The 12,753-nt window shown below is 43.1% G+C and overlaps 1 protein-coding gene across 1 annotated transcript in view; it reads left to right on the top strand.

The window, feature by feature from the left end:
* LOC134674227 (uncharacterized) overlaps positions 1-12,753 on the top strand; it is a 100,807-nt gene that overhangs the window by 66,352 nt on the left and 21,702 nt on the right. The window contains exons 7-17 of the mRNA XM_063532286.1: positions 892-1,207; positions 1,667-1,796; positions 3,943-4,053; positions 4,563-4,784; positions 5,406-5,509; positions 5,999-6,117; positions 7,023-7,111; positions 7,774-7,891; positions 8,983-9,080; positions 10,954-11,095; positions 11,807-11,915. Of these exons, the coding sequence (XP_063388356.1) occupies positions 892-1,207; positions 1,667-1,796; positions 3,943-4,053; positions 4,563-4,784; positions 5,406-5,509; positions 5,999-6,117; positions 7,023-7,111; positions 7,774-7,891; positions 8,983-9,080; positions 10,954-11,095; positions 11,807-11,915 (1,558 nt within the window). The remainder of the gene's footprint in view (positions 1-891; positions 1,208-1,666; positions 1,797-3,942; positions 4,054-4,562; positions 4,785-5,405; positions 5,510-5,998; positions 6,118-7,022; positions 7,112-7,773; positions 7,892-8,982; positions 9,081-10,953; positions 11,096-11,806; positions 11,916-12,753) is intronic.

Raw genomic sequence — 12,753 nt, 5'->3', positions numbered from 1 at the left:
TGAAATTTATTATTTACTAGATATGCTCTAAAATATTTAGAGCCCTCTCTATCAATATTACGCTATCTAAAGTAGAGTCCATTACGATATCTACAGTTGCATCAATCACTAGTACGATAATCACGTCAATAGTTTAAAAGTACAGATAAATTTGATACCTACTGGAAATCTTTATGACATTGACATAAGTTTGAATTTGGTCTGACCTCGGACATAGTTTTGACTGTGCCCGTTATCTCTAGCATACCGGTCAGTCGTGATCGTTCCGACCACATGACACGGCAATAATCGGCGGCGACGCTTATCTAATCGATTATTTGTACATTTAATTACTGGGTATTAGCGATACGACCCTAATCGGTTTATCTTAACATGTGCCAATTTTTAGCAATTTCAATTATACTACTCATGGTTAAACCAATTGCATGTAGCATTTCGTACACATTAATGTTTATTCTTTGTTACGTTTATTGTATTGAGAGATTCACCTTAAAGTGCCAAAGTTGCTAAAAGTAAAAAAGTTTAAAGCCAGCTATATGCTTTTGGTCTTCGTGCGATACAAAAGTCGTCTACATCGAATTATGGCTATAGGTTATATGTATTACTATACCTTATAAAACAAAGCCCCCGCGGCGTCTGTCTGTGTGTTTGTATGTTTGTTCGCGATAAACTCAAAAACTACTAAACGGATTTTCATGCTTGAGGAAGTTTTAGGTGTATAATTTGTTAACCGGGTCGCTAGTTAAGTATATGTATGACTACTTCCAGTTGTCTGGAAGGAAGCGAAATCGTATTTTACTTTAGCTCAGACCTTACTCAGTTACTAGACCTAAACAACAATATTTGTGAAACATTTCAATATTAACCTAACCTCGACCTCTCTTGTTACAGATGCGCGGCGTCGCGGCGAACGAGCGAGTGTACACCCTCCGCACCCGCCCCCCCTCGCTCCTCCCGCCCTCCCCGCTCAGCCTCGCCAGCTCCGGCGACAAGTCGCTCGCCGCCAACACGCACTCGCCGTCGCTCGAGCGCCCCGCCAGCCAGCCCGCCACCACTGCCTCCTTCGTCTGCTACGTGTGCGGAGTCTCCGCCCCCTCGTCGCAGCTCAGGCTGGTGTACTGCTGTGCGAACCCGGAGCGCGAGCCGTATTACCCATTCATAACGTCGCTCAAGCCGCATCCTGAAGCCAGTCCTATTAGTCCACAGGGTGAGTTGTGAGGTCCTGGTAGCTGAAATTTAATACCTTGCTGGCAGAAATGTCTTAAGGCCAAGCTTGCTTGTATAGCCAGCAGCAGAAGTTGCTAAGCGAGCGAGGTGTTAAAAATGATCTTGACGCGACTTTATTGCTAAGAGAATAAGAGCAGGCGTGGCTCACTCCTCGATTTCGTCGCTTTGCTACAGGTAGCCAAAAGTACATCCGTTCCACACCAATTTTGGTGGCTAGCCATAAGCCGCGCGTGGCGCTGTCGCCACCTAGCGGCCATATCTGTCCTGATCGTAACAGACGCGTTTTGTTAGAGAGTGAGTCTTCTGTACCTAGTGCTATTATTTATTCTGTGACTGTAGCAAATCTTAGTATGTAGTAGTCTAATTTCGGTTGCATCGTTTTCTTTCGGTATTTTGTTTCGAACGTTTGAAAGACGCTTGTCTGTTTGTTATGTTACAGGTATGGTGCAAATCTGCGCGTCGTGTTACAAAAGCATCCCCCACAAATACCCCTCGTACGGCGAGCCGGAGCCGCTCGTCAACGCCAACCACGCGCACAACAACAACAATGCGCACGCCAACAACATTAGGTATGATGTTACTTAGCATTAGACAGGTCCACACAGAACGAGGTTTTTACAGTAACCTGCAAAAATATGTTACACAACGTAGGCCGCAAAAATATCTAACACGATTTTATTTGTAGAGCTATAAGAGCATGTCACATATTTTTGCGGACTCAAAGAGTAGCATATTATTGCAGGTTACTGTACAGCCGTGCCTCGTCCGAGGTAATGCGGCCGTTCGTGTTTGCCTCGGCCGAGGCACGTCTACACGGACCGAGTTACTTCGCACGGCAATTCTCTCGCGAGGCTTATTGTTCTGTGTGGGACTCAGCTTATTAATATTTAGGATAAAGCTTCCTATTCGCGGCATCGCTCCAGAAAATGTTGAATAAGCCAAACAAATAGAATTTGTTTTTTGGAGCTAGTAACAATTTGGCCTTTCACGATGTAATTTAAACATAAAATTCCGCCTCGATGTTGGAGACAGAGTTTGTTAGGGAATGTTTATTATGATTCCGAGTAACTATTACCTACATGTGATGAAGTTAATAATAGATAGCTGTTATCAATTATTATACCTTCGTTATTCACCAGTCAATTTTTGAACCAAATAAAATTACAGGCGGTTAGTAAAAAGTAAAGAAGAAACCTTATTAATGGGCATCATCGATAAATAACTCGCGTAACACAGTAACTATCTGGCGGATTGATAACATTCTATAAAGATCAAACAATTGTTATGTCTGGCTCATACCAGCACGATCAGAAGTTAATTGGCTGGGCTATACTCATTATAAAAACGGGTCGAATATTTGCCTACACGCGGCCATTACCGGTTCACTTTTTGCGCGCTTATGATTAATTAGTTTTTAATGATTAATATACTTATATTACTTATTACAAATTTAGTATTATTAGTAATTAGTAGTCGTGTGAAATACAGCTCAGATACTTGAATGTCATTATGTAATTTGAAATTAATAAGACTGAACTTACTCATGTCACATCAAAAATTTCAAAACAGACTACTGTTTTAATAAAAAAAAATCCAGAGACCGTTTCAAAAAGACTTAAAATATACGGTATATCACCGCGTTATAAAAACTAACACTGTGTTTTGACACTGCGGTGGAACATATGGGACAAACATACCTACGTACTTTTTAGGTAATACATATATTATATATGCCGCTAAAATTATAAATTATAACCCTTTCCATAGTGGAGTAAAAAACGACCTCACTCATTATATCGCCACTAGGGCTATCTCTGTTCGAAACTAGCATTTATTACCTATTAAAATTATCATTGCAAGTATCTAGAGGTTAATTGTTAAATATATTGACAGAGGTACTGTCTTGCCCCCAGTTATCATAACTTAGAGGTGTCAGGTTATCAAAGCGAATGCATATTGCATACAAAATGAAATATGACATATCCGGTTCAGGACTTGCTTTAATGACAATTTCCACTTTGTGAAACTAATTATTGATAACTAGTATTTAGGCATAGTTAAAAAAAATATCTAAATACATTTCTAATGTTAGGAGTTAGCCTTTGGATATTTTTATTAGTAAATGTACTATATATATATTTGATAGCGAAATTTTCAGTGTTAAGGATAAGTGGATTACTTAGGGGAGTCCTGTCACGGTCGCCATGCAAGAAAATAGAAGTTAAAAGAGAATCATTGAAATAATTAAACATGAGTAAATACAAACAGATTTTTCTAAGCGTCTAGATTATACAGGGATTACAACATCACGTAATTGTGTCACCTTTTTACTCTGCCTTAAGACAGTACAGTCACCTGCAATAATATGTTACCCTTCGCAAGCCGCAAATATATACGACACGCTCTTATGGCTCTACAAATAAGATCGTGTCAGATACTTTTGCGTCCTTCGTTGTGTGTTACATTATATTCTGCCCTCCTAAGCCGAATAGCGCTATCTCAAAAACAAGTGATTATGAAAATGGAATATATGGATGGATTCTCAGTTTTAGAAACTAAATTACAAGTTAGCAATTAATTTTCTTTTGAGATAGCGCCGTTTGGCTTAGCAGGGCAGTTAAGTATTGCAGATGACTGTACATTATAAGTCATGCTGCCTATCCTCCATTAACATCGACTGTTGGTCAAACCATACTAAGTTGCGTTGGTGTGCAGGTTTAAGCCGTACGACATGAAATCGTCAAGTGCGACGAAACGGCCTGCCGCGCTGCCGCCGTCGCCACACAGCCAACTGGTCGCCGGCGAGAATGGCATGGGGCTATATAGGTCTGTACCGACATTCCTGGTCTAGCTTTCCAATCATTCATTACGTGGGACTATAGAGCGATTTGCCTTGTGGGGAAATTGCCGCGCGAAGCAGTTTAAGACGTGCCTCGCCCGGCTCATCGTAGCTGCTTGTGCGTTTGCCTCGGGCGAGGTATGTCTCCACAGACTTATATGCAATGTGCGGCAATATCCTTGCGGGGCGGCATGTTTTGTGTGAATTAACTATTATTAAACTTTGATGAAAAAGGACTCCGAAATAATGAGTTAAAGACAACAATTACTCAAGAACTCTAACCTTGTGTTTATAATTCTGGGTCTGAATCTGCGTTTCTGGTGCTGGGCCATCGAAACGTTTGTCCCAGTTTTCTCACTATATACAGTTTTTAATACTTTATCGTCCTACTCATTCTTCTGTCTGGATCACTAGCTTCTGATATAGAGAAAGAGATGATGACGGTATAGATTCAGCGGTAACAGTGCTCAAGTTAACAGTGTAATGAAATTCCCAGGTGTTACGTATGCTGCGGGCTGTTCCCGCAACAGTCGATGGAGTGGCTGTCGACGACGGCGGAGTACATGAACTCGCACGCGATGCACTTCCCGTGCCTCGCCGGCGCCGGGCCGGCGGCGGCGCGCGGCGGGCGCGTGCTGGCGTGCTCGCGCTGCGTGCGCCACCTCGCGCGCCAGTGGGAGCTCATGGACGCCGAGCGCGTGCCGCTCGAGCATCGGAGGTGAGTGCGGTGCCGACGAGCTGTGAGGTCTTTGGCAGTTCATCGGTACTTTTATCTTCTTCTTCTTCCTCGATTCGAAATGACTGAGGGTCGCGACCACATCAGTTCGTTATTTTGTGTACCGAGGCTCTCCATTCTGCACGATTTTCCGCCTTACTAATAATAGGCGCCTGTGTAGATCCCTGGCACTTTTATGTACTGGCCGGTACTTTTATAATAGGTGTCTAATGTACAAGAGTATGGCCTCAGTAGCGAATAGGCCATACACATACACATAGACCGAGCCGCCTCGCGAGGATATTGCCGCGCGAAGCAACTCGGTCTGCGAAGACGTGCCTCGGCCGAGGCATTACGGCCGCGTGTCGTTTGCTTCGCCTGAGGCATGTCTACACGCATAATGTCCAGGGAAGGGTTCGGCAGGGCATGTAGCGTAGCATCCAAGGGATTTGAGCACCGCTTAAGCCGCTCGCATTTGCTTTTAGTTTAACATGGACGCGGCGCCACATGGCCCGTCGAATACTTACATTACGGCCTGCTAGTATAAAGTTCGACGTGAGGTAAACTAATTATGAAATGTTGAAATGACCTTTGCCATAGTTAAATAGAATCATTTGTTAACAGGTACAACATCCCGTCGCCGCTGCCGAGCAACTCGTCGTTGAACGGCGAGCGAGTCATCCCCACCCCACCTTCTACTACCTCCGACAGAACCGTCGCTAGTAATAGTAAGTCTATCTATCTTTGTCATAGTTAAACACTTCATATAAGTACCTTAGTACAACGTGATAAGGTCGACTCACTTTATAAGGTATCGACTTGGGTCGTCCCATTCGTTTTCCGTCAAGTTATTAAATTAGTCCTATTCTGCTTTCGTTACGCATTCTACATTGAAAGCCATCGACGATTGTAACGAATGTAGAATGGGCGACGAAAGCAGAATAGGACTAATTTAAGAACTTGACGAAAAACGAATGGGACGATCCAAGACGATACCCTTTATAAAAAGTCAGATTGTTGATATACTTAATCTCGCATCGTTGGCCTTACTTTTCGGAGATGTGATGCTGGCTATAGACAGTACACACTTGTCTCTCGCCGATGCACTCACCCGCTCTCAGCCTGTCTCTTGGTCTCGGTGGGGGTCTCTCGATGAGTGTGTACAGTCGGCATGAAACGTGGAATAAATTAATGATAATATCTATGTTTGTTTTCAGCGTGTACATCGATATATTGTTTCCTATGCGGGCTGCACTCTGACTTTACGCTGGCGCGGATACTGTACGGGCAGCCGCAGGGCAACGCTCCCTACTTCCCCTGTCTCCTCACCCACCAGGTAACTATACTGCTACCGACATAATATGTAGTAATACTTCAAGGACTGTATAGTTCGTAGGTTTCTAATAGAACCCGACGGCTAATCCTATTGTCTATTGTTAAGTAAAACCGTTCGTGCCACATGCCACAACCACCTGCATAAAAAATACGTACTTCGGTAACTGACTGCCGGCGAGTCGAACGCTTCAGAACCAGTCTAAAATGTGTCATTGAGATGCGTAACAAAGGCGCGGTATCGGAGAGCGCACCTACACTGGTTTGTTGAGCGTTGGACTAGCCTGCGCTCAGGTGCCAAATAGAATAATTAAGACCCTTTTTTGCAGGTAAGTAGCACGTGCGGTTTTACTTAACAATAGACAATAGGATTAGCCGTCGGGCTCTATTAGAAACCTACAAAATATACATTCAAACTGGACTTCGTCGAGGCGTGAAATAGGACGAGGTTCTGAAGGCTTGACAGTTACTTTCTTCTCCTGAAAGTAGCTGTAACGTTGTAAGACAGTTGAAAACAGTTTTTGAGCTACCTTAAAGAGAATTAATCCGCAGAAATATGCAAAATTAGTGTCATTTAAAGCCATATTATCGCTCGGTTTGGCTCAGCTCAGAGTCCTACATGGAAAATCTAGAGATTTAAGGTCATTGGTCAAAAGGAAACCGACGAAATGGAATTAGATATTAGCAATACGTCTTTTGGACGAGCCTGGACTGGCGTCTGAATGCTAAAGCAAGATATCATGAATGGACGTTGTTGGTTCAGTTTGTTTAAGTTTATTTTTTTCTCAACAGATTATTTCTATTTAGCTGTTTACGTTGGCAAAATTAATCATTTGGATATATCTTCAAATAATTATTGAACGAAGTATAAACAAAATTGCTATAAATAACATGATTAATCTCTTACAGAGTCTACCAAACGCAGAACAACTACGGGAAAACGGGTCGGCGCTAGTATGCACATTCTGTTATCACTCGCTACTTAGTCAATGGAGAAGGTATGTGTATATACAGTATATAGAATTGTGTATATATCTGGATGCTGTTATAGTTAGATTGAGATATCAATATGTGTGTTTAATATGTAACTCATCTGTGAGCATTTTGAAAGAAAGAAAGAAAGAAAATACATTTATTTACGTCAAACCAACAACTTAAATTACAAATTTAATATCGAGACATAGATGTTAAATAGTTAAAACTCAGCGTAATTAATTTTGGATTAATCAACTCACAGAACTTCGAAGTGTGGTTCTTCATAGTGGCGCTTACTCACTTTTCCTTGCCAACTTGGCATAGAGTTAGCTGAGATGCATGTTTGTGAATTTTCGTCAATAGGCGGGTATACACAGAACGAACCGCCTCGGGAGGAAATTGCCGCATGAAGCAGCTCGGTCTGTGTAGACACGCCTCGGCCGCATAGCCTCGCGCGCGGCACCTCTCCACCGACCGAGCTGCTTGGCGTGGCAATTTCCTTGCGAGGCGGTGCGTTCTGTGTGAACCCGCCTAATGTATGAATGAAATCTAACTAGATATCGTGACCGCGGGAGGTAGAGGTAACTTTTCTGTCGATTTGATATCGCGACGGTATAATTTGAGTAGTTAATATAGGTTCGATTGTCCCTTCACTGTGTATTGTATCGTACATACGTTTCCGCAGGTACGAGGCGCTGGGCGGCGTGGGCGCGGACCGGCGCGTGTATAACACGCACGACTACCACTGCCACCTGTGCGGCATCAAGACGTACCGGAAACGCGTGCGCGCATTACCTATTAAGGTAGGCTATATACATACAAACAGCAACGCTCCTAACTGTACATCGGTGGACCTTATTACAAAAGGCATAAGGTCCACCGATGCGCAGTTAGGAGTGTGGGCAATGGTACCTATACTATTGAAGACACCGTAAAAGTGATTATCGCCAGTCACCGAAAGCATACGGTGACTTGGCGGTTTATGGCAGGGTCGTCATGTAAGGAAGTTAATGTATTGCTACAAATCGATAGCCTAGTTTACACTCGTACTAATTGCGTGGAAAATTTGGACTTGTAATTTAGACCTTATGTCTGTGCGCTACAATAGTTACAATACTCTTCTTCCTCGCGTTATCCCGGCATTTCGCCACGGCTCATGAGAGCCTGGGGTCCGCTTGACAACTAATCCCATGATTTGACGTAGGCACTAGTTTTTACGAAAGCGACTGCCATCTGACCTTCCAACCCAGAGGGTAAACTAGGCCTTATTGGGATTAGTCCGGTTTCCTCACGATGTTTTCCTTCACCGAAAAACGACTGGTAAATATCAAATGATATTTCGTACATAAGTTCCGAAAAACTCATTGGTACGAGCCGGGGTTTGAACCCGCGACCTCCAGATTGCAAGTCGCACGCTCTCACCGCTAGGCCATCAGCGCTACAATACTAATTACAACAATTTGACGACTGGTCTGGCCTAGTGGGTAGTGACTCTGTCTATGAAGCCGATGGTCCCGGGTTCGAATCCTGGTAAGGGCATTTATTTGTATGATGATACAGATATTTATTGTTCATGAGTCATGGTTGTTTTCTATGTATTTAAGTATTTATATATATCGTTGTCTGAGTACCCACAACACAAGCCTTCTTGAGCTTACCTTGGGGCTTAGTCAATTTGTGCAAAAAATGTCCTATAATAATATATAGTATATATATAATTTTTTTCGCTAAGTACGATTGTTAACTATGCGTTATACACATACAACTTGTTAAATACTATGTTGTTGTATAATATGATACAGTGGCACTAAAACTAAAATTTTGGCGAGATTCAGCATTGAAATGAATCTGAATACTTTTATTTTATGAATCCTAACGAACGTTTTTGTTACAGGAATTCCCATTTTTAATGCAAAGGCGGACTGAAAATTCTTTATTATTAGAAAACGGCGACTATGCCGTTGTATGTTTAGACTGTTATGAAAGTTTAAGGTGAGTTCTTGCAACTTGATACTTCAATTAATTTTTAGCGATTTATACGTAGGCTTTAAGTCCAGGATTAGTTGACATTAATATGAACTCGTAACGTGATCAGACCTGTCATGTAACATTGTACAGTCGACGCCATAGACATGTTTACACTTTTGCACCTTACTCCTTTGTAATAAGGCGAAAAGTGTAAACATATCTTTGATGCCGATTGTACGTACAGTATCCAAGTACCAAATGGTCTTTACCGAAAACGGAGTAAACATAGCATATATGTACACTTTAAACTATCAGAACGCTCCTGGCACGGAGCGACTGAACGCGGCAATTATTAAATACGCCGCGCGTTGCACGTCTACCGCACGCAGAAAGTCCGTAGATTCAGAGCCCGAGGAGGCGGAGAGATTGCATTTGAATTTAAAGGCAAAGGCACAAGCGGACCATTCCACGGGATGTCCCGTACAAACGCATATTATTTTCTGTTTTGCGTCTTTTTTTTTCGGCATTTAAAGCAGGCGATTCTTTTTCTGTGCATATATTTCACCATTTGTCATAGAAAAGTCAATCATATTTTATGTATTTAGTTATTAGAGTTATTACATCATATGTAGTAATTATTAAAATGTTTAGAGTAAGTAATATGCATGTTGTGTTCGCCTGTAATTGGTGGCGCAATCATAATTGAATAGTCTCTTTCTCTTCCTTCCTTGCCGTATCCGGCAATGGCGACCCCATCAACAATTCTTATCCGGATTATGAAATGCCCTTATGTGGCTCGCAAAACCAAACTTTGTCTTGAAGATGCGGTCACACGATGCGCAATGGAGTTGTCCAGTCGAGTTGCGGGTGTATGTGTAGGAGGGCTTAGGTCGCGTCTTGCGGATATGACGCTTAGCATCCAGGTCTTCCAGACGCTGCTGCTCAAATTGAGCTACTTTCTTATGAACTCTAGAACGCCCTTCCGATCTTTGTAATGCAATGCCCTCCCAGCAGTCAGTCGGTATCCCGCAAGCGACGAGGTGGCGTTTGAGAACGTCTTTATGTCGCAGGTACTGGCCCCCCTGCTTCCGCTTTCCACAAGAGAGCTCTGAGTAGAAAACTGCTTTGGGCAGTCTCTCATTCTCCATACGCACGACATGGCCACACCACCTTAGCTGATGCTTCATGACCAGTGCTTCAATACCAGGCATCTCGACGCGACGTAAAACTTCCGTATTCGGTACCTTGTCTTGCCACTTTATACGTAGAATTGAGCGCAGACAACGTAGGTGGAAGGTGTCCAGTTTTTTCATGTCTGATTTATAGCTGCACCACGTTTCTGAGGCATAAAGCAGAGTGGGTATGATGATAGCTTTGTAAACCATAATTTTTGTGGACAGCTTCAAATCGTGCACACACGGTTGCTGAGCTTGCCAAATGCAGCAGCTGCATTGGCTATGCGTGATGGTATTTCAGACGCTAAGGTATTGTCATTGCGGAGTTGGCTTCCTAAGTACCTGAAACGTGGCACTTCTTCAAGAGCTTTGTTATCCAGATTGATACTGGAGTATTCCATGTGACAACCCCTAGGTGGTTGTACAAGAATTTGCGTTTTTGCCGCACTTATCACCAAACCAAACTTACAGCATTAATTGAATAGTACGCAAGTGTGTTAGTGCATAAGTTGTTGTTGCCACTGTTGGTGAACCTTAATAATAAAAAAAAAAAGGAAACTCTTATACCTGCAATCTTCAGAAAATTCGCGTTTGTACGGGACAAACGGTAGACAATTTCATGTAATGCTCCAAGCGGGGGTTAGAAGCTTCCTCAGCCCTCGGGTTTCCAATAGTGTATTGCAAACTCAGTTGCTTTTATTCGAAACTGGTAATATTTGTAGAACACAAGCGCAAGACTACGAGCGGCGGGGCGTGCCGGTGGACAAGCGCGAGTACAACTGGCTGCAGCAGCCGCCGCCGCCCGAGGACAGCGCCGACGTCACCATCGCCAGGCTGCCCTCCGGCGACCGCTCCGACAAGCTGGTAACACTTGCACACTCTTACACTACCCCTTGCACAAACTCCTGTACAAACTCTGTTGGCACAACATAACATAAGTAGTCGTACGAAGACCGGTTGACGACACATGACGTCACACACATACGTCACGGCTCCCCGTTCCGCGTACCTACATTAGACTGCACCTTATAGCCGAAGCGGCTACACATATTTTTATTGATATCAAAAACCTAAACGTTACTTGTACCTAGCTATTAAGTTCTTCTTTACCACAAGAGCTAAAATTGAGGAGTACATCGAACACTTTCATACGTCGATACGTTGAGCAACTAGTCGTACGGCTTACGTACGGCACGTCGACAGAACTGATCGAAGCACCATACACTTCGACAATTCGCGACAGTTGACCGTGTCCATCCGGCTGCCAATGTATACTCTGGCTAGTTAACATTGTCAATAGAAAAAGGTTCGTAATTCAAAATTTGTATAAGGAATCGATCCTTCACGCTTTCATTGTTCAAATTTAGCGCCTTTTTCTACGAACAAAGCTGGCTTACCAGACTATAGTACAGATATATTTTATACATGGCTCTAGATATCTATACCAGAATAGAATGGATTAGACCGGGGACATCAAGTGGCTTTGTCGTTTTTTGACGACACCTTACAGTGCAAACTTGTACAAGCTTGCTACATTAACAAACTATATAGTATTGACTTATGTTTGTTGTACAGATGTCGCATCAGTCGCTGGTGGTGTCGCGCGGCGCCAAGCGGAATAGCCCCAAGCAACCCACGCCGCTGCCCGACCGACGGCCGCCGCCCAAACCCGACAAGGATCAAGGTTAGTTTACCTCAGGGTTTCTTAAACCATTTTCACAATTTAAACTATTCCACGGACCCCTGTTTTATTGGGAACGTGCGAAGTCGGTGGCGCTGCTCGTCACAAACACAGGTAATCTTATGAAATGTCCGACATTAGTACTAGCGGCAGCCGCTTGAACTAATTTTACTCCATAAGATTTAACGTAGAAATTCCGACAAAATGAGGGCAGCACCAGTCGTGCACATAGCGAATATGATCCTTATTTATTTTTTAAAATTTACAATTAGGTCTCGTCATGTTTACTACCAGATTTATTAATAAGTATGTTTACAATAAGAAAGTGACCTACTGCGGATAAACATGCTACCCCACTTTAAGCAACCCTGCTTTACATTGAACCAATCACCGTGAGGGGCAGAACATACGCAATGAGACAAAATTAAAAACACGTTTTAACATTCCTGACAACATTACAAAAAGAACCTACGCAATTTGGTCGGGTTATTTGTTACCCACCATAAACCATACTAAATTACCTAACCGGCCAAGTGCGAGTCGAACTCGCGCACGGAGGGTTCCGGATCTATGAAAATTTCAACTGTTTAGCTATCACGGTTCATGAGTGTAACTAATGCTCAGGCTGTAGCCTGGTGACTAGGGTTTGCATGACGGATCCGAAATGTATGGGAAGATCCGTGGATCCGGATCCAGATCCGGATAATTTCATACATTTCGGATCCGGATTGCAAACCCTACTGGTGACAAACAGACAGACAGACATACGGACGGACAGCGGATTCTTAGTAATAGGGTCCCGTTTTTACCCTTTGGGTGCGGAACCCTAAAAAACGGTATT

This window comes from Cydia fagiglandana, chromosome 19, assembly GCF_963556715.1.
Source record: "Cydia fagiglandana chromosome 19, ilCydFagi1.1, whole genome shotgun sequence".
NCBI lineage: Eukaryota > Metazoa > Arthropoda > Insecta > Lepidoptera > Tortricidae > Cydia > Cydia fagiglandana.
The sequence above is the reverse complement of the archived record's forward strand: the minus strand, read 5'-3'. Positions and strand labels throughout refer to the sequence as shown.